General features: G+C 42.9%; 1 protein-coding gene across 1 annotated transcript; it reads left to right on the top strand.

Annotated features, from left to right (window-relative positions):
- The first annotated feature begins 466 nt into the window (after nucleotides 1-466).
- On the top strand, nucleotides 467-15,487 carry cdk1 (cyclin dependent kinase 1). The gene is made up of 8 exons (XM_075485974.1): nucleotides 467-550; nucleotides 1,064-1,106; nucleotides 2,769-2,925; nucleotides 9,524-9,647; nucleotides 9,916-10,086; nucleotides 10,180-10,343; nucleotides 14,539-14,680; nucleotides 15,252-15,487. The coding sequence occupies exons 2-8, from the start codon at nucleotides 1,067-1,069 to the stop codon at nucleotides 15,366-15,368; spliced, it is 915 nt and encodes a 304-aa protein (XP_075342089.1). The 5' UTR covers nucleotides 467-550; nucleotides 1,064-1,066; the 3' UTR covers nucleotides 15,369-15,487.
- The last annotated feature ends 7,114 nt before the right edge of the window (nucleotides 15,488-22,601 follow it).

The raw sequence follows: 22,601 nt of genomic DNA, 5'->3' as shown, positions 1-22,601 counted from the left end.
CTCACTTCAATATAATGAAAAAATAAACCAGAAACAAACAAAAAAAAAAAAACTAAACCAAAAACCCTCCAAACAAAGCAGACTATTCGAGTAACCACGATAAATACGCCGCAGTGTCATTAAAAGCATGTCTATTTCCAGCTCTACTCTTACAAATGTGTCGTTTTCCAAACACCACCGATTTAGTGCAGTAAATGTGTGCTTATTTGGTGTTCTAATAGAGTTTATCTTTCGGGAATCGTTTTAATAAAAAGCGTACTCAGGATGAATAAAGTCAAAACGGGCTCTTACACGTGGAAAACGTTCGAATGTCTCACTGCCAGTGAACACAGCAGAGAGTTCAAATCGCTACACGTCGGCGCGTTGTCTCCCGCTCAGCTCACATGCCAACCTTCCTCTCCCTGATTGGTTTTTTTGAACAAGATCGAGTTCGGTCATTGGTGTATTTTGAACTGTAGCTGTACTGCGGTCAATTCAAAAGAAATTGTCAGCGTTCTAACAGCAGACTGCCCACGGAGAATACACAGGCTGAGAAGCGAAGCGAAGAAAGGTATTTCTTTCCCTGTACACTTTGAAATGCACTTTATTCATTTATCTGGCTGTCTGAAGATGTATATGATTCATTCTGGTTAGAATGTTCGAAAAAGATAAATTCCTGTTATTGCGACGGTTTAACGTTGTGTAAGCTGGCGTTGGTGGTTCGAAGTTCTTTGTTAACTTAAAGAAAATGGCAGCTTTGACAGGTGATTAACAAGTAAAAGTTATTTTTATGTCACTATCGTAGATGTAAAAGTGGTTGTGTCACTTCATGTTGCAGCATTATGTAACAGAGCTAGTTAGCAGCTGAAATATCACGTCGTTCAGCCCTAAATGAGCGTGTGAATGGATCATTTCCCACTTCCGCCGGTAATGGTGTACTTTAACCTGTTCTGACGATCAGCTGGTTTTTGTGTTGAAGTGAGTTAAAAGGTAAATATGGGGTGAAGCCACAGAAAGTAGCGCCTGTTGGTGAAAGCTGAAGTGACTGACCTGTTTGTCTCACCCCTGTCCCCCTTTCTTTCAGGCAATGATGGAAGATTACGTGAAAATAGAGAAAATCGGAGAAGGTTTGTGCTAATCTGTTCTTAATTTAGATGAGTAAGATGCATCCTGCAAGTGTGCTGCTACCAGAGTGGGGCTATTAGCATCCTGCTATTGTGTAATATTAACTTTAGAAGTACCTCTGCAGTAATATCACTGCCTTGCCGGACCCAGCATCTTACTTACTTGCTTAGTTACTTACTTACTTGAGCACCTGTTGGACACGAGATGTCTTCCCTGAGGTATGTGGGTCACACATGGGTCTTTTTGAGGTTAACCATCTGAGCCCCGGGCACTTTAGAGGTGGGCTTTTTTTTTCTTCATATTAATACGACTGCCACATTTTTACCCACAGTGACTGATCACCATCCAGAAAATAAGAGAACAATAAAAGGAACTGTACTCTTTCCCAAAAAATGTGAAACTTGTAGAGCCATAAATTGATGTGAACACACTTCACGGCACACCTTTGTCTCCGGCTGATGTCTCCTGCCTCACTGAGGATTCAACTAGCTGTCTGATTGGCCTGCGCAATGGGCTGTAAACAAGTTTTCATCAATAACCCAATAAAGTAAATGATTTGATCCATGACAACAGGCATAATTAACAGACGGGAGTAAACTCTCCCGGGTATCTTTATTCAACAGACTGCATATTAAAGTATAGCACGTCAGAAAATATCAGGTATTTCGATCTCTCGATCCCTCTGTTCATACCGGCAGTCCATTCTTTAACTGAATGATATATTTTGCTGCCTATAAAAGTGCTCAGTGAACACATGGGTGCCGCCTGCTGTATGCGGCGCACAGAACAGAGGCTGCAGCATGACTTTAAACCCACCAGCGCATGGTGCACAACAGATTTCCCTCTTGGTTTGGATCGGGCACTGTGAGCAAACTCGGGTGCTGCATCTGTCAGTGGTCAGGGAGAAACGGAGTCGTGTGGGATCGGTCGAATACTTCTTAAAGGATGCTATTCCAGATGAAGCCGTACTTTGGTGGGCTTCTAATGGGACTGCATGCGGCTGAGTTCAGGGCTGACGCAGTGGGATTTCCTTCCCAAAGTTTACTCCCTCAGTTTGTCCATTTCTAACATGATGGAGAGAGTTTCAGCCAAGGAGAGGCTCACATTGCAGCCCCATGATAACAATCCCCACTTATGAATCAAATGTATGATTGTCAGCTGCATAATTTATGGTAGTGACAGGCTGGACTGGTCCTGATTTATCTATAACCTGGCTGATCCTACACTCCGTCTCTGGCCTTCTAACAAGCTGAGCTATGCAGAGAAACATTTTCACAAGGTCTCTAGAATATATTTTATTTTAAAAGCATTATGTATGTTCTACAGCACTGTACAAAAGTCTTGATCCAGTCCCATTTCTTTTTATATTTCTAGGAAAATGGGTCCCGCTGCAACGTATCCAAATGTGCCAGCATAAATGTACAATACAGAAAGAAAAAACAGTTTGTTCCAAATCTCAGGAGCCTGGAGAACTATTGCTCAAGAGCACTTTAAAAGATTAAAGAAAGTCTGGCTGCTCGGAAAGAAAAAGGAACTAGATCAGGACTTTCACGCACAACTGTGACATGAACAATGGTGCCAGTCCCGTTTCTGCCCGCTGATAGTACAGTCAAACAGTCTGAATGTAGGCTTGTGTGTCTGAGTAGTGTTTTCTGTGTCCACAGGTACCTATGGGGTGGTGTATAAGGGCAGGCACAAGGCCACAGGGCAGGTGGTGGCCATGAAGAAGATCCGCCTGGAGAGTGAGGAGGAGGGGGTCCCCAGCACTGCGGTCAGGGAGGTCTCTCTGCTGCAGGAGTTAAAGCATCCCAATGTTGTACGGTAAGCTAAAGAGCCAGAAGGGTGTTTCCAGATGCTGCAGATGTTCCAGGGTTTGATTTTAATTAACATGATGCAGACGCCTGCAGAATAACTAAGTAACGCCACAGAAAGTCAAACGTTGCTGGTGATGCTCCACAGAGGTTGGTCCAGAGAAGACTTTACTAGATATTACTCACTACAGAAACGCCAACGTGTTCATAACCTTCATTGATTCGTTGGAGTTTTTTTCTCATCATTAATGTTGCTCTTACTTTTCTCTCATATCACATCATCACATAACTACGGAACCAAGAGCACAGTTTAGTAATCCGTGTGCCCGGGTTTCTATCACCATGAAACAGATGATATCACTCGGTATGATACGCATCAACATGCCCTTCTGTACAGTCATTTTGGGTGCTGTAAATAACTGCAGCCGTGCGTAGTGACACGATGTGGAAGAACTCTCTAATGAGACTTTTAGAAGAGGAAATATTTCGAGACTTTGAATTTTCTGTCTCTTAAACAGTCCGGTGAACTTTCAAAAGTTTGAATAAAACAACAGATATTTGTACAAACATATCAGATTTTATCCACAGCAGCAACAGTGATGGAGTATCAAGATGGATGAAATTAAAAATCTAAGATAATTGGAGATAAAAAAGAATGAAGTAAAATGATTTCCGGCAGTTTTTCCAGAGTAGCTAGCTTCATGCTAACGACAGACTCGGACTTCTGAAGGACCTTCTTCAGTCTGTTGGCATTCCTCTGTAAGATGCCTGCGCCCCAGCCAACCACAGCACAGCAACAGACTGCTGAAACATGTTAGGGTCTGTGGACTTTTGGACTTTGGATTTGTTTTGTAGGAACCTTTGGCAGTTCCTATAACCTTTTCAGGAACGGGCCCGTTTTCTCCCGCATTCGGACATACAGGAACTCGGGACCACCGCCCTCAGTTCCTGGAACCATTTTAGTTTTGTTGTTGAATGTGGCGCTAAAGTAACACGTCGCTGTCGCAGACGGTTGCAGTGCATCAGTCCCGACCTGGTCCGACTCATGTGGGAATGCAGACTGAAACAGTTCCGCTGGGGAAGGGCAGTTATCAGAACGAAATTCCAGGAGGACCATTCTTAGAACGGCTCTGTCCGAAGGCGGCTTTGGTCTTCTAGGTTTAGTTTCTACTCTGTTTTCTTGTTTCTCATTAATCATCAGGTTTAATAATGATTTTCTATTTCTCTGGTCTTGATTCGTCTACGGTTTTAGTTGTACTTCTGGTTTCTTGTGTTTCTGGTCCTTCCTCCACCCTCTCTCACCGCTGCAGTCACTGACAGATCAGATCCCCGCAGCATTTAAGCTCCTTAGTTTTTCAGTCCTCGTCATTAGAGACCGACCGATATGAGTTTTTCTAAAGCCGATACCGATATTTAGCGGTCAGTTAGCCGATGTGACCTACCGATTTTTATTTTTTTTTTTTATTTTATTTATTTATTTTTTTTTTGTGTGTTGGGGCTGATTTTTAGGGCCGATATGCTATCGTATTATCCTTAATTGGCATGCAAAAAAACAAACTAGTAAGAGGAGGCACAACACTTGTAAACTTCACACGATTTATTGAAAATTGAACAACTATTGTTGAAAAAACAACATGAATTAAATATAAAATAAATAAATACCAACTATAATAATATAGTTATTACTGGGCATGTATTGTTGTAATGTTTTAAATACTTGAACGCAGTTTTTCTAGAGAAAATAATTGTTTTGTATATGTGATTATCGTCCATCGACTCTTTTGGGCTTTCACATGCGCGAGCGTACAACTAACCGGTGAGTTACATGCTGTTTATAAAGTTGTTTTGTAACGTCCCCATGCCAGTAATGTGAGAACCATGCATATGGTTTTGATGGTAAGGCTTGTGACTTTATTGTCGGATGGTTTATAAAGTGGTGTGACGTTTCTGCAGTGTGCAAGTTGTTGTTTTACGTGGAAGGGTTAGCGCTTGCCCCTTAGCCACCACGTATTAGCCTCGCATGACAGGCTGTGCGAACAGCGCGATCTCCACACAGGGAGCGCAGATTTGCACCTCTCTGTGTCCTACTATCACTATTTGACAACCTCTAGCAATGGAAATGCGCTTCAAATGCCTCGGAGTTCCCCTTTAATTATCCATTTTAATGTGTTTAACAGAGTGCAAGAAGACTTCCATGATGTGACAACTTCAGATAGTTACTTCAAAACGGCAGGTTATACAGTTTCACTGTGGAACTTCCATGCCTTAAACGTTCCTATGTTTGCACATACACTTTCCTATGTTTCAACAATTTAAAACAACGTCTCCCAGCATGCTGTGCAGGAAACCGGAAATAGGAACTAGAGAACATCCGTTTGATCGCTCTCAAATTCACAATCAAATCAAGCGATATACATCGCGAAAAACAAATTGACATGGGATGACAATGTTTTAAAACGTTCACTTGTTCTTTGTGCGTGCTCTTTTTGTTAAAATTTCACTTAGATTGTCCGTTACTTCAGTTTAGATCGTAACATAGCAGTCCCCAGCAGGGCTCTAAATTAACTTTTTTTCTTTACACTTCTAGCCAAAATGGCTAGTGGATATTAATCTTTCTAGCCAAACACGCACTCACTAATGGGTCGAAGTGGCTAGTAAGTTTTATTTTCTACCAGCCAAACTGAATTTTCACCAGCACTTGGCCGGTTGGCTGGTGTTAATTTAGAGCCAGCGTTGAGGGGGCTTGCATAGTCGGCGCATTCCCAACGCACTCGTAACCAAAACGCTAAGCAACTTTCATTTCTTCTTCAACTCCAATGCAGTTGAAAACAAATGGACATGGGATGACAATGTTATAAAGCATTCACATGTTAGATTAGTGTCCTCTTTTTTGTTATATTTCCACTTAGATTATTGTTACTATAGTTTAGAATGTAAACATTGATGCCTTACCTGTTGACAGTCTTGCTCACTCTTGAAACCTCGCGCTGCGTTCCAAGTAGCTGCCCGCAGATGTGCCTGACTTAAAATGGGCGCGGCCAAATAAGAAAATCGGCCGATGCCGATTGATTTAAAAAAAAATAGCAAAAATCGGCTGGCTGATCGGTCGGTCTCTACTCGTCATTGCTTCTCCAGTTCTTGCCCTTGTCAGGTTTTTCTGCTGTTAGGTTTTTCTTAATTAACTTTGGAATAATCCTAATAAAACGGGTATTTATGTTGGCCTCTTAAAGCTTAAAATAACACCCGGGGGTTTATTGAGCCATGTACCAGCAGCTCTGCATTTAAAGGGATACAAGGTAGTTTAGCAGCAGTATAGCGATCTCTATTGGTCAACCTGAAATTCTACACCGTTGTAAAAATGCCCACCTTTGTATTATACACTTCCACTAACTAAACATCGTGGCGAATGCTGCCGTTGTGTTATTTAGTCAGTGCAGTTAGGTCATCTGATTCACAAGTGTAGACTGCCCACGTAAGATACTGTAATCAGAGATTTTCTGAAGAGGGAACTCAAGATAAAATGCTATAATACTGTTGCTGGAGGAAGTGGCCGGGGACAGGGACGTCTGGGTTTCTCTGCTCAGGCTGCTGCCCCCGCGACCCGATCCCCGGACAAGCGGAAGATAATGGATGTATGGATGGACTGTTGCTGATCTTGAATGGGATTCTTCCCTCATCATGGTGTATTCGTGGAGTGATTCCTTTGTATTAGCAGACACTTACAAAAGTTACATCTTAGACAGATGAGCGCAGGCACTACCAACATACACGCCGCAATAAACGCAGACTAGCTCTACACTATTCCGATTACAATCATAATCCGAACAAATGAATCCATTTTCATGTGTAGATAACAATTCTTGTTCGGATCAAAACGCTATTCTTATTCTAATCAGGTCAGTCCGTGTATTTCTGAAGCTAGGCTACGTCTTGAACTCAGGAGGAATTAGAGCACCGTCATCAGAAGGGCCAGGCTAACCTGTCTCTTCACGATCTAAAACGCAGATCACTATGGTAGATAAACAAGATCACTCTTGGAGAAATTTCACAAAGATGGGAAGTGCCAACATCGAACGTTTCATATTCAGTCTATGAAAGGCAGAATATGAAACGCTTGGTGTTGGCTCTTCAACGCAAGCGAACACATAGCCTACAACTACAACTAGGGGTGGGCGATATGGAAAAAATGTTCTATCACGATTTTTTTGCATAAAATCACGATTTCGATTTTTTTTTTTTTTTTTTTTTTTTTTAAATCACGATCTTCCATCCAAAAAAAACTACAACTAGCATACAGTACCTAGCTAAGTGCCGTAAACACAAACGACTCTTCTCACGCATCACGACACTTCAGAAGCGGGTCGCTCCTGCCGAAGTTACATATGGGATTCTCAGCATACAGACCCCTGTTAGGAGCGAGACAGGCTTCATTCGCTTACCATTGACTTGTTTAACCTTTGGTAAACTCCTGAAGGCTATAATTTTAGGTGAAATTGCTACCTAGCGCCCCTTTTAAGGAGTAAATGGTCAGTGGACTCTGTTCTGGTTGGTGGGGATGGGATTGATTGCCCTTTTAAAGATGGCTGCTTGACAGCAGGTGTATCAGTAAAGATTCTTCACGTGGAGAATCACTGTTGGGCATCGGCATGAATTTAATACTTTTGTCTGAGTTTTAAACTTTAGGTTCAGTCATATTTGCTATCTGGGATGTCTTCAGGAAAGATTGAACGGGTGTTGCTTCATGCAGCCGAGTTCTTGTTGACTTGTTTGGGCTCTTTGATGCAGAATGCCTTAAAGGGTCAGTAATGTGTTTTTGGCTCATCACCTCAGACATCAACTGAAGCTTTAAAAAAAAAAAAAAGTGCATGTTTTAGTATTTTTATGCAGAAGGATCTTGTTTTATTCAGTAGTCTCGAATGTTTTTTTTTTTTTTTTTTTTAACCAGGAAGTGCACGCCAGCTAGACTGTGCACGTTATCCACACATTTTGACATCAGAAGATTTTGTGCACAGCAGTTAGCAGCCTAGCCATGGGTAAAAACTGTGTGTTAGCATTGTTCCCTGTCCTGGTTGTTGGAGCAGATGCTTTCTGCCTCGGGTAACATTTGACCACACCTGCACCTACTAACATGGGTTTATGGTAAGAAGACATCCCATAATGTGGCAGGGAATGAGCGTATGTCTGAATTAGAGCTGGGTCAAATAGTCGACGTATTCGACATCATAAATTCGTCGACATGAATAATTCGCGTCGCAAATTATTATTTATTTATTTATTTATTTATTTTTTTTTTGGTTGAAGTCCCCGTTCCAAAACGACCTACTAGATGAAATCTCATGAGTCGGGACTGATGTGCCGCGCCCAGCCGTCTGCTTCAGTGACGTGTTACGTTAGCCGTTTAGCGCCACATTCAACAACAAAACAAAACAAAACGGTAAAAGTAAGGAGAGAAGAAAAAACACCACAAAGAAGCTAATATGGAGAGCGGGGAGGCCACCGTGTTCATGGTCTGCATGATGGTGATATTAATCATGGACGATCACATCAGGCGTCTAACATGGAGGCTGGAAGAGCTCACAGAGAGAGTCAGGAGATACTTTTTCATTTCATGAAGGAAGAAAGGAGAGCAGAGCGTTGCAGACCAAGGAGACAACGTGTAAGTTTAACTTATTAAACACCCGCCGGTTGTGTCTGTGTTTTGAGGAAACATTTCAGCTGAGGACAAGGGGCGGAGCTACCGACCACCAAACACCTCAGTCAGATGTTAATTTATCTAGCAGTAGTTGCAGTTAGCTAAACCAAAGATCCTCTCTGAATAAACGCTATGTTAGACTGTTGAGTTGTCTAGTTATATACCCGGCGTAAAATTTACGTCTTTTAATTACGACTAGAACAGGTCCCGTGTTTGCCTAGTTTAAAGCTGTTAGCGCTACCAGTCCCGACATGTTTCTTCTGTGTTATCTATTTGCTCAATCGTTAAAATTAGTCGTTAGATTAGTCGACTAATCGAAAAAATTATCTCTAGATTAATCGTTTGAAAAATAATCGTTTGGGACAGCTCTAGTCTGAATGTAATCTTTGTTGGGGCTGGATTTGAGGAGTTGTCATGCTCAAAAACATGGTGTTTCTTGAAAAGAGAAAGCCCCCCCCCCCCCCCCCCCGGTTCTAAAATGAGTACAAACTATTTGGAGTTACAAAGTGTGCAAAACTAATCTCAAGGTACTCAAAATGAAGAAGTAAATGACTGGAAATAATCACGCCACATCCACTTTTAAGCCTAAAAATATTTGGAGATCTTAAAAATGTAAACGCAGGGTTTTCTCATTTCTGTTTGGGCTTTCTATCCCAAAAATATTGAACGTGGGCGATATGGCATGCCTACAGCAGTGCAACCAGATGATATTTAAGAGGGAATCGACTGCATCAGAGCGTTAACTGGCTGCATGTAGAGTCTGCATTGTCACGATGGCAGATCATTGGGATTCTACAGTTTGGTGGGGACTGTCTCAGGCCCAGGGATGCCTTTGTGTTGGAGCTTATATTAATTCCAAGCCGCTGAGTAGGTAAATGGTTTGTGAACTTCCCCTGTTGCTGTGTTCATGTGCCAGACTCCTGGATGTCCTGATGCAGGAGTCTCGTCTCTACCTCATCTTTGAGTTCCTGTCCATGGACCTGAAGAAGTACCTGGACTCCATCCCCTCCGGACAGTACATGGACCCCATGCTCGTCAAGGTAATTCTGTTAGCGGCTCGTATTGGAGCTGCTGTGCATGTTTGTTTGACGGACCATTGTTGGTTTTTGGGATTGCAGTTTAACTCTGCTCATGAACTTTAGTTGTTGATTTGTAAGCTATACATTTGTCATATAGATGGTGTTGTGATGTAAAAAGGTTCGGGACGCCTGGTTCCTCAGACCTCGGTGCCTTTTTGCTCTTGTTTTGCCTTTTTAATCAAACCCCATCCATTTTATTCTCCCTCCTTCGTCCTGAACCACATTGTAGAGCTACCTTTACCAGATCTTGGAAGGAATCTATTTCTGTCACTGTCGTCGAGTCCTCCACCGCGACTTGAAACCCCAGAACCTCCTCATTGACAACAAAGGAGTAATCAAGCTGGCGGACTTCGGCTTGGCTCGAGCTTTTGGCGTTCCTGTCAGGGTCTACACTCATGAGGTGGCGCTCTTTCCACACAAAACTTATGCTGCATTGATTTGCACTTGATGCATAATGACCAGCCTTTTGAAATGCTTGCTCATGTGTTCTCAGGTTGTAACTCTGTGGTATCGGGCTCCTGAAGTGCTCCTGGGTTCACCCAGATATTCAACCCCGGTAGATGTTTGGAGCACTGGAACAATCTTTGCTGAGCTCGCCACGAAGAAGCCACTATTCCACGGAGACTCTGAGATAGACCAGCTCTTCAGGATTTTCAGGTAGAGACACCAGAAAGACCTACTGTATATCCCTGCCAAAAAGGCTGGGACTCCAAAAACTGCAACTTTAAAATAAGATGCCATGATTAGCAAATTTCATAGATTTGATGACGGCAACATATCATTAAAAAAAATGGGACTGGTCCATGTTTCCCCACTGAGTAGCATCCCCTCCTTTTTTCTTTTTCTTTTTTTTTAAACATCTGGAACCGAGACCAGCTGCTGGACCTTTGGGAGAGGAATGTTGTCCCGTTCCCATCTGATAGAGGATTCTAGATGCTCAGCAGTCCTGGTCCTGGGTCTGCTTTGTTGCATATGAAATGTTCAATTCAGTTTATTTATAAAGTACCAAATTACAACAAATGTCGTCTCAAGGCACTTCAGTGATACAGACCAATTCAAGCCAGTTGGAGTTTAATTCATTTTAATCATAATCCAATTAATTTAATCCAATTCGTTCATACAGAGCCAATTCAAAAACAATTTCCTAGCTAAGGAAACCAACAGATTGCACCGAAACTTGTCTTCAGTCCAGATCTCCAATCTGTGGAGAGAAACGACTCTCTTTGAACAGGAAGAAACCTCTGGCAGAACCAGGAAGGGTGGCCATCCGCCTCCACCAGCTGGGGGCTGAGAGGACAGAAAAGAGGGGACAACAAACACTGTAACACCATTCAAAGGATACCTGTTGGAACAGGGAAACACGAGTTAATGACCACAATAATGTCACATGTACATGGAGAGTAAAGAGAGCCGAGGGAGGAGAGGTGCATCATGGGAGCTCCCCCAGCAGTCTGGGCCTATAGCAGCTTAACTATGGGATGTTTCAGGATCAGCTGAGCCATCCCTAACTATAAGCTTTATCAGAAAGGAAAGTTTTAAGCCTGGTCTTAAAGGTAGAGAGGGGCCTGATAACTGAAGGCTCTGCCTCCCAAACTGGCAGCTGGTTCCACAGAGAGGGGCCTGATAACTGAAGGCTCTGCCTCCCATTCTACTTTTAGAAACTCTGGGAACCTCAAGTAAACCTGCAGTTTGGGAACGAAGTGCTCTGTTAGGAAAATATCTTACAATGAGATCTTTAAGATATGATGGAGCTCGGTCATTAAGAGCTTTATATGTAAGGAGAAGAATCTTAAATTCTATTCTGAATTTAACAGGGAGCCAATGAAGAGAAGCTAAAACTGGAGAAATATGATCTCTGCTGTTAGTTCTCATCAAAACTCTGGCTGCAGCATTTTGGATCAACTGAAGGCTTTTCAGAGAATCTGTTCAGAGCTGGTGAAAGGTCTGGACTGCAGGGAGGTCAGTTCTGGACCCAGATTCTTCTTCTATGAAGCCATGCTGTTGGAATTACTTTGTCCTGCTGAAACATGCACGGCCTTCCCTGAAGAAGACAGCCTGGATGCGAGCAGGTGTTGCTCTAAAAGCTGTTTTTACCCTTCCTGAGAGGAACTCAGTTACTGGATCAGAATCAGAATCAGAATCGCTTTTTATTGCCAGGTATGTGGACACACACGAGGAATTTGACTCCGGTTACACCTCACTCTCTTTAGTGCAACAATTACAAAAAAATAGACATAGAACAAGATTAAATCAGAAGTGCAAATTGGTGCATGGTGCAAGGATGAAACACTGAAGTCCGGTTTTAGCTGTTTAACACAGACAGCCTGAGGGAAGAAACTGTTCCTGTGTCTTGTTGTTTTGGCGTACAGAGTTCTGTAGCGCCTTGCAGAAGGGAGGAGTTTAAACAGTTTGTGTCCAGGGTGTGATGGGTCTGCAGAGATGTAACCTGCCCGTTTCCTGACTCTGGACAGGTACAGATCCTGGATGGAGGGCAGGCTGACACCAATAATCTTCTCTGCAGATCTTATTGTCCGTTGCAGTCTGTTTTTTTCCTGTTTGGTGGTTGATCCGAACCAAACGGTGATGGATGAACAGAGAACAGACTGAACAATGGCGGTGTAAAACTGGATCAGCAGCTCCTTAGGTAGGTTGAGCTTCCTGAGCTGCCGCAGGAAGTACAACCTCTGCTGGGCCTTTTTGATGGTAGTGACTGTGTTGGTCTCCCACTTCAGGTCCTGAGAGATTGTGGGGCCCAGAAACCTGAAGGATTCCACAGCAGACACTGCGTTGTTGGTGATGGTGATGGGTGGCAGAGTGGGGGGGCTTCTCCTAAAGTCCACTGTCATCTCCACTGTTTTTAGCGTGTTCAGCTCCAGATTGTTCTGACCACACCAGCAGACCAGCCGTTCAACCTCCCGTCTGTATGCAGACTCATCACCGTCCCGGATGAGGCCGATGACTGTTGTGTCATCTGCAAACTTCAGGAGTTTAACAGACGGGTCTCTTGAGGTGCAGTTGTTGGTGTAAAGGGAGAAGAGCAGTGGGGAGAGTACACACCCCTGGGGGGCACCTGTGCTGATGGTCCGGGTGCTGGATGTGATGCTCCTCAGCCTCACCTGCTGCTTCCTGTCAGTCAGGAAGTTTGTAATCCACTGACAGGTGGAGGAGGGCACAGTGAGCTGGGTGAGTTTGTTGCGGAGGATGGCTGGGACGATGGTGTTGAAAGCCGAACTGAAGTCCACAAACAGGATCCTGGCGTACGTCCCTGCAGAGTCGAGGTGTTGCAGGATGTAGTGCAGTCCCATGTTAATGGCATCATCCGCTGACCTGTTTGCCCGGTAGGCGAACTGCAGGGGGTCCAGCAGGGGGTCTGTAATGTCCTTTAGGTACCCCAACACCAGTCTCTCGAAGGACTTCATGAGTACAGATGTGAGGGCAACAGGCCTGTAGTCGTTCAGTCCTGTGATGGTGGGTTTCTTGGGGACCGGGATTATTGTGGAGAGTTTGAAGCATGAGGGGACTTCGCACAGCTCCAGGGATCTGTTGAAGATCCGGGTGAAGATGGGGGCCAGTTGGTCAGCACAGACCTTCAGGCAGGAAGGTGACACACCGTCTGGGCCGGGTGCCTTCCTGATCTTTTGTCTGTGAAAGACTGACAGAACATCCTCTTCACAGATCGTGAGTGCTGGTGGGGGGTCAGAGGGGAGAGGTGGCAGAGTGGCAGGTGATGTCAATGGGGGGGGGAGGTGGAGAGGTGTGAATGTGTCAAACCTGCAGTAGAACACATTCAGCTCGTCAGCCAGTTGATGATTCGCTGCAGTGTTTGGGGATGGTCTCCTGTAGTTGGTGATGGACTGCAGGCCTCTCCACACTGACGCTGGATCGTTGGCTGAAAGGCTGTTTTTAATCTTTTCAGCGTAGCTCCTCTTGGCTGCTTTCACCTCCATTGTCAGCGTGTTTCTGGCCTGGTTGTACAGGACTCTGTCCCCACTTCTGTAGGCCTCCTCCTTGGCCTGACGAAGTTGCCTGAGTTTTGCAGTGAACCAGGGTTTGTTGTTGCTGTATGTGCGGAAGGTTTTGGTGGGCACACACATGTCTCACAAAAGCTGATGTAAGATGTCACGGTATCAGTCAGTTCATGCAGGTCTGAGGCTGCAGTCTCAAAAACACTCCAATCAGTGCAGTCAAAGCAGGCTTGTAATTCCACTTTGGCGTTGTTGGTCCATCTCCTCACCGTCTTGACCACAGGCTTAGCAGATTTCAGCTTCTGCCTGTAGGTCGGGATAAGATGAACCATGCAGTGGTCAGAGAGTCCCAGGGCTGCACGGGGGACAGAGTTATATGAGTTCTTATAAACAGTGTAACAGTGGTCCAGAGTGTTTGTGTCCCTGGTGGGACACTTAATATGCTGTTTATATTTTGGCAGTTCGTGGCTGAGGTTTGCTCTGTTAAAGTCCCCCAAAACAATGAGCAGAGAGTCCGGGTGTTTTTTCTCCACGTTATTAATCTGGTCGGCCAGGTGTTGTAACGCCTCAGTAACACAGGCCTGAGGAGGGATGTAGACTCCGACCAGAACAAACGAGGAAAACTCCCGCGGCGAATAGAACGGTTTACAGTTGATGAAGAGTGTTTCTAGTTGAGGACTGCATGATTTGTTTATAAGTGATAAGTTTACTGTATGTTTTCTGCACATGGTCTGGTTGTCTCTAACAAACTGAACAGTAGCTGTGAATCTTTCTGATTTTTATTTGTTGTCTTCATAGAAAGATCTACATACCTTAATTCCTTTTTGGAAAAACCAAACAAACGACAGAGTCCCTGTCTTCTTAAAATGTCTGTTTTCTCCTTCCAGGACTCTGGGAACCCCAAACAATGATGTGTGGCCGGATGTAGAGAGCCTGCCTGACTACAAAAACACTTTCCCTAAATGGAAGTCTGGCAACTTGTCCCCCATGGTGAAAAACCTGGATAAGAACGGTCTGGACCTACTTGCGGTAAGGATGAGGGCTGCTTGGGAGGAGATGTAGACGAGTAACACAAACACTGGGAATGATGAAGGGTGGTGAATCTACTAACCTGCCTATAAGGCCTGGGACAATCCAGTAACATTGCAATTTGTATAGGATCTTCATATTAAGGTGCCAATTTTGTCAGTGCTGTATGTTGAATCTTACAAGCTAAGATGACCCGTCATGTATTCTAGGGCTGCATGTCCGCTCCATATGGACAGATTCTTTTGTTTTCCTTTTGTGAACAGCGCTGTGTGGATTATTTTTGTGGAAGGTGGAGGTGTTCATGCTTTCTTGGCCCTAGCTTGATGAGCTGCAAGAATTTTGAATAGATGGACAAAAAGCAACCAGATGAAGTGAAGCACACAATCCACTCGGCCCATCTCTGTCAGCTGAAACAGTTGCACTTTGTTTCATGTGCAACTGGGAGTTCATAATTCTATATTGTTTAAAATTATAATGCTGAGCACTATTCTCACTGTACATGTAATCAGAACCAATGGAATCCTGTCAACACTGTAAGACCTAATGTCTCCTTTTCTTCTCTGTTCTGTAGAAAATGTTGATCTATAATCCTCCCAAAAGGATTTCCGCCCGCGAGGCCATGACACACTCTTACTTTGATGACTTGGACAAGTCCACCTTGCCAGCTGCCAGCATCAACAAAATCTAGATCAAATACTGACTTAGTATAGTAACTCGTTTCTATCCTTTGTGGACTATTATTCTGTAAATACTTCTGTGTATTTGTGTGGAAATTGTTGCAGTGTGTCTCTTCAATAAAACTGCACTTTGTTTGATTCCAATTTTTTTTTATTTTCTCTACCCCTCCCCCCTTCCAAAATTACCTTGGAAAAAAATGCCTGCTTATGTTTGGCCTTCTGGGAAGAGATGTTTTAGAATGGCGTTGTCAAATAGAGGGGTGGTGGGTGGTCCTCCTGCTGGGCTCCACTCTTCTTCTTTATTGCACAATGACCACAACAAGTGATCAGAGGTCCGTTTCACGAAGCAGGTTTAGTGAAAACTCTGAGTTGGTTAACCCTGAAATGAGGGAAACTTTGAGTTTTCCGTTTCACAAAGGGAGGTAACTCAACCCCGAGAAAGAGGGGTAACTCTAGCCTGTTTCACAAAGAGAGGTAACTTAAGCTCTCGGTCAGTTACCGTAGTAACAGACTCTGAACCTAACCTGGTCGGGACCAGGTTTTATTCAAGAAACCTGGAGTTTCTTTCTGTCTCCGCCCTCTTTCAGCCACACACGCCATTTGATTTCCTCATTCATTCAGTCAGCAGAGCGAGTTCTTCTACTTCTAGAAGTCCATTAGGCACAGTAGGAGATGACTTTTTTCACCAACATGTCCTTTTGACAACGATCCCGTGGATGAAGGTGCAGCGTTATTGCGCAGAGAATTAAATATTCGTCGGAGATGGTTATCAGACCGCGCATAGATTTTTGCATTTACAGACAATTATCTTTTTGAGCGGCACCATCAGAATGGGTTGGGACAAAAGAAAAAAAAGACAAATAAATATTTGTATGAATAGGCTTAAAAAAGACATATATAGGCCTATTGTATTTTATAAAGGCACTCGTGTCTTGGGGGTGGACTCCCTCCGGGGATTCCCTCAGCCACTGGCCCTCCCGTTAGAGGTGGCGGTGCTGGGCACCACCCGTTTTACGGGCATCTGCCTTCTTTCTGTTTGCTCAGTAGAAGTGTGTGTTAGTTTAAATAGGCTTAATTATTTAACAGAACATGATATAGATGATGACTCTAAATTGTCCTTAGTGTGTAGAGTGAGTGTGAGTGTGTGTGGTCGTTTGTCTCGTTTGTCTCTATGTGGCCCTGTGATGGACTGGCGGCCTGTCCAGGGTGTACCCCGCCTCTTGCCCATTGACCGCTGGGATAGGCTCCAGCCCCCCCGCGACCCGACTGACGGATTCAGCGGTGTATAGATAATGGATGGATGGATGATATAGATGAGAAGACATAGTTTATGTGTGTGAAAACAGCATTATGTTGGGAATAAAATAACTGCACAGTCAAATAGCCACTTAATATTTATTTTACAGTGTAAAACATGATCAAAATGAGGTACCTCCATGCCGAGGTCTCACCTGTTTGAACAATGTTTTTATATTTCATCTTAAACTGCTGCCAAGAGCGCTTCTCCCCTGCGGGATTGCACCTAAATGAAATAAATGAATGGGCTACCATTCAAGCAGTTTCCCTGTAATATTATTGTGATTGCAAAGGACTACATTTAAACTTACACTTTTGCAGCTGCAGCGGTGTTGCACTTCTTTCTAAAAATGTATTGAAACTCGCCGTATGAGCGCATTAAGATGTCCAATTCCAGGTTGGTGAAAAACGTAGCCCCTCCTCTTCCCCGTTGCCATGGTGACTTGTCGAATCGGGGCTCCATTGATGCTGGCTTTTTAAAGTTGTGGTGCACGTGCTAAACTCAAGATGAACCTACTCAGAGTTGATTAAACTCCCTCAAATCAGCGTTTGTGGAACCGAAAACTCAGAGTTTTCTTTCTCAGAGTAGATCAACTCAGAGGTCAGGAATAGACTCAGAGTTGGTTGAACCTGCTTTGTGAAATGGACCCCAGGATGTGTGCCAAGTCTCCGATAAGAAACAACAAACCTTACCTGCAGAAAACAATCATTTTCTATTAATGATCTGTGGGCTTGTAAGAAGAATAGATTCTTTTACATATTGATATCACAAAATAATTAATTGAATTCCAATTGACTTGAATTGGACTTTATTATCTAAGTGACTTGAGATGACATTTGTTGTATTTGGCGCTATATAAATAAAAATTAATTTAATTGAAAATATACAACCCGAAATCAGTTAGTTGAGATGGTATGTGAAAGGGGGGGATTAGTAACATTAATGTATTACACTTTTCTTTTTTCATACAAGCTGACAATTTCCTGAGGTCTTACTGAAATATGAGGTCTAAATATCTGGTTTACTGTGCCCGTATAGAGTGTTTCTAGACAATTTAACCACTCGCTGTGCCTGTGCACCACATTCAGCCATTCTCAAACACACGTATTGTACATCTTAATCTATACAATGATGCAGGCTACACTGCTTTGTCTCTGTCACATCGACAGGCAATGTGGGCTTCAGTGTCAACATGTTGTCGAAGTGTCCGTTCACATTGATGCCACCGACCTTTTGGTAGATGACTGCTATTTTTCCTAATAGTTAATAATTGCAGCTCAACTTTGTGATCATTTCCACAGAAATAATCTGTTTGAAGAGTTTCAGTCAGGATTCAGAGTGCATCATAGCACAGAAACTGCACTGCTGAAAGTTACCAATGATCTCCTCTTAGCCTCTGATAGCGGACTTGTGTCTGTGCTTGTCCTGTTGGATCTCAGTGCTGCATTTGATACGGTCGATCACAGTATCTTATTACACAGACTTGAACATGTTATTGGGATTAAAGGAACTGCATTAGGCTGGTTTAAGTCATATTTATCTGATAGATTTCAGTTTGTTCTTGTAAATGAAGAATCTTCCTCACACACCAGAGTAAGTCATGGAGTTCCCCAGGGTTCTGTGCTTGGACCGATTCTTTTCACTTTATACATGCTTCCATTAGGTAACATTATTAGACAGCATGGCATACATTTCCATTGCTAAGCTGATGATACCCAGTTGTACTTATCTATAAAACCAGATGAACCCAATAGGTTGGTCAGACTACAAGCATGTCTTAAAGACATAAAGACCTGGATCCAATTCAGTTCATTTATATAGCACCAAATTACAACAAATGTCATCTCAACGCACTTAAATGATATAGTCCAATTCAAGGCAATTGGAGTTCAGTTTATTGTAATTATAATAAAATCCAATTAATTACTTTCTAAATTAGTCCAATTCATTCATATAGAACAGGGGTGTCAAACTGATCCATGAAAGGGCCGTGTTGGTGCAGGTTTTTGTTCCAACCCTGCAACAGCACAGCTGACTTGTGTCCTTCAACCAAGTGAACTGGTTAAGACATTCAGTGCAGACAGTTCAGTTGATTGAATGAAACAAGTTAGCTGTGCTGACTGGATTATGATTACAATGAATTTGACTGTAATTGGCTTGAATTGGACTGTATCATTGAAGTGGCATGAGATGACATTTGTTCTAATTTGGCACTATATAAATGATCTGAATTTAATTCAATGAATCTGTTTAGCAGGTGGATGTGAGTAGGCGTGGCTTAGCAGAGGAGGTGGAGTGGACTTAACTCGTTACTTAAGTTTATACAGAAAATGTGAACAGCTCATTATGCGAGATATTTTAAAAGCAGGTGGGCCAAAACCAAAATTCTAGGGTTCAATTAATTTCAATTCAGTTGTGTTAGTCAATTCATACATTGCCAATTCCAAAACAATTAAGGAAACCAGAAGATTGGATTGAAACTTTCTTTTTGATTCAATCCTATCTTGAGCGTGCACGAGACGACTGTGAAAAGGAAAAAGTTCCTCAGTTTCGGTTGGAAGTGACTTCAGACACCAAATATATAGTTAATTTTTCCAGATGTCCCATTTCACTTGACTTTTTGTCATTGCTTATAGCTGTGATATTTCATTTTTCTCGTTAATAAACCTGTTTTCACATTTCAGGCCTACAACACATTCCAGAATGATCTCAACCAAGTGACTTATTCCTGATTTGGTCCAAAAGCAGCATCCATGATGGAAAAGGGTTTGATTTTCTCACACATTTGCTCACAAAATATTTACTCTTCACTGAACTGTTCAGAAACAATGTTCCTCAAGGGGTAAAACCACAAAGGAAAGCCTGAAAGCTCACAAAAGCCTTGATGCACCTTGAAATTCATGGAGAGGGTCGTCAGTGAAGTCAAGGTGTCAAAGTCCCCGGTCAGCATTCTTGGAGTATGCAGACAGGTTCCATCAGACATTCTGCTTGTGATACATCTTCACAGTGACAGCCAGTGGGATGCATTACTGTTCATTTCTGGAGCCATTCTCACACACGATGCTCCACATTCACTTCTGGAACTGCATGACATCACCTGAGGGCTGGACAGGGATAACAGGTTCGACCACAGCGGTTCGGATCTTTCTTTGGAAAACGGTTTTTCCTCATCACACTTGGTGCATCCTCACAGAACGGCAAAGTCTTTGCTGTTTGATGTTATCAGAACAAAATACACAGATGGCCTGACATCAGTGTGAAGAATAGAAACATTTCAACATCAAAAACCATCAATGAGGCTACACCAAGTCTTAATTGTACAAATGAATGAAAATGTTTTATTGAATTAACATTATAACATGATCAAATTCTTTTATTCTTTCAGGCAACATTTCAACCTGACTTTACCGTCTGGGAGAGCATCAGGTTTAAAGGCAGGGCATCTTTATTTATACAGCGCATTTCATACCACAGGCAACTCAATGTGCTTTACATAAAGACAAGGCATTTAAAAGAACAGCATAAAGCAGCATAAAACAAGCAATTTAAAAAGAAAAAAAAATAGAATACAAATTAAAACACAGTTAAAAGCAATCAAAGAAGAGGGGAAAAAGAAAGATATAAACTCAACCATACGCACACCGAAAGAGAAATGTTTTTAACCTGGATTTAAAAGTGCTTACAGTTGGGGCTGATTTCAGTTCTGCTGGTAGTTTGTTCCAGTTGTGTGCAGCATAACAGCTAAAAGCTGCTTCACCGGGTCCAGTTTGAACTCTGGGCTCCACTATCTGACCTGAGTCAGTAGATCTCAGAGCTCTGCTGGGTTTATACTCTGCTAGCATGTCATTCATGTGTTCTGGACCTAAACCATTCTGTGATTTGTAGACGAGCAGCAGAACTTTAAAATCTATTCTGTATCTGACCGGGAGCCAATGTAAAGACTTGAGAACTGGGGTGATGTGACGTGATCTCTTTGTTCGGTTAAAACTCGGGCTGCAGCGTTCTGAATGAGCTGCAGCTGTTTGAGACTCTTTTGGGGGAGTCCAGTCAGAAGACCTTTACAGTAGTCCAGTCTGCTGGAGATGAAAGCATGAATCAGCTTCTCCTGATCTGTTTGGGACATGAAACCCTTCATTCTGGATATGTTCTTAAGTTGATAAAAGGCTGATTTGGTGACTGATTTGATATGATTGTTGAAGGTCAGGTCTGAGTCTATCAGCACGCCGAGGTTCCGGACTTGGTCTTTAGTTACTAGAGACAGTGACTCAAGATGTTTACTGACAGCAAACCTCTTCTCTTTGTTGCCAAACACAATGACCTCAGTTTTTTCTTGATTTAACTGAAGGAAATTTTGATTCATCCACTTTTTGACTTGCTCTAAGCAGTCGCACAATGACTCTATAGGACTGCAGTCATCTGGAGACAGTGCCAGATATATCTGTGTGTCATCTGCATAGCTGTGGTAGTTGACTTTAGAGTTCTTCAGAATTTGACCCAGAGGCAGCATATATAGGGTGAACAGAAGGGGTCCAAGAACTGACCCCTGAGGAACTCCACGTCATAGCCACTCGATCAGATTGATTACTTCCAATAGTCACAAAATAACTCTGCTCCTCCAAGTAGGACCTGAACCATTCTAGGACTGTCCCGCTGAGTCCTGCCCAGGTTTCCAACCTGTTCAGCAGTATACTGTGATCCACAGTGTCAAATGCAGCGCTGAGATCCAACAGGACCAGAACTGACACCTTGCCTGAGTCAGTGTTCAACCTTATGTCATTTAACACTTTAATAAGAGCCGTTTCTGTACTGTGGTGAGGTCGGAAGCCTGACTGAAATTTGTCAAGGAGTCCACTGGAGTTCAAGAAGTTACTGAGTTGATTAAAAACCACTTTCTCAACAATCTTGGCTATAAAAGGAAGATTTGAGATGGGTCTGTAGTTGGTTAAAATGGAAGCATCCAATGTTGTCTTTTTTAGGAGTGGCTTGATGGCAGCTACTTTTAAGGGTTTAGGAAACGTGCCTGATTGAAGTGAGCAGTTTATTATTTGCTGCAAATCTGTTTGGACAGAGCTTACAATAGTTTTAAAGAAGTCAGATGGCATTGTGTCAAGACAGGATGTCGATGGTTTAAGATGCTGGACTGTTTCTTCTATGGTTTTTTGGTCAACTGTATTGAATTCGGACATCATAGTTGATGATATAGCTATAACTTCCATAAACTTAGCACTGGTATTCTCATTTATGTACCTTTTTCTAACAGACACACGGGTTAACTGAATGTTTGGAGTTAACTGTAAGTCAGAGAACACAATGAAATGATCAGAGAGCGCCAAGTCCTTGATATCAACAGAAGCACAGGATTATGCCATTAAAAGGGCCCCTTGCAGGTCAGACAGAACAGACCTGGGGTCCGGTTGCTAAGGTTCCTAAATGACCCGGAAACATCTGAGCCCAAGACAAGATAAGAGCTGGCCCAATTCTACAAAAACTGAGGAAACTTTAACATCCGGACCATCCTTTATGAAAGAAAAGAGACAAACCCACCCCCCCCCCATTCCTTCTGGCTGCAACTTTAATGCAAAACTCAATTATTTTCCATTAGTTGTGCGTTTTGTGTGGATAAATGTGAGGAGACGGTGATAGTCAGCAGCCTTTTTTAAATTTCCTTTCCACTTTTAACGGTGAACATTGATAAAGTGATATTCTGAGACGTAACAATGTGGTATGATTGCATCAGATGCGTTTGCAGAACATTTATTGTACATGTTTAAGTTCAAAGCTGCAGATCCCCCTCACAGCTGGATGTCGGTGCGCTCATCTTTTCATCAGGCAGAAGAGCTATTCCACCAAACCCCTGGAAGTAGAAGCTGATTTGTCTACCATCACTCCAGAAATAAGATTAGTGGGTCGTCTTAAAAGCTAAGAGGGTTCCAGGTTGGATTCTGAC

The sequence above is a fragment of the Odontesthes bonariensis genome, chromosome 2 (assembly GCF_027942865.1).
Source record: "Odontesthes bonariensis isolate fOdoBon6 chromosome 2, fOdoBon6.hap1, whole genome shotgun sequence".
In the NCBI taxonomy this organism is placed as follows: domain Eukaryota; kingdom Metazoa; phylum Chordata; class Actinopteri; order Atheriniformes; family Atherinopsidae; genus Odontesthes; species Odontesthes bonariensis.
The sequence above is the reverse complement of the archived record's forward strand: the minus strand, read 5'-3'. Positions and strand labels throughout refer to the sequence as shown.

What these genes read in the sequence shown, in the direction of transcription:
- cdk1 (XM_075485974.1), top strand. Translation starts at nt 1,067, where the DNA reads ATGATGGAAGATTACGTGAAAATAGAGAAAATCGGAGAAG. An exon ending in AATAGAGAAAATCGGAGAAG is followed by an intron (nt 1,107 to 2,768) that starts GTTTGTGCTAAT and finishes CTGTGTCCACAG; the next exon opens with GTACCTATGGGGTGGTGTAT. An exon ending in CAGCTCTTCAGGATTTTCAG is followed by an intron (nt 10,344 to 14,538) that starts GTAGAGACACCA and finishes TTCTCCTTCCAG; the next exon opens with GACTCTGGGAACCCCAAACA.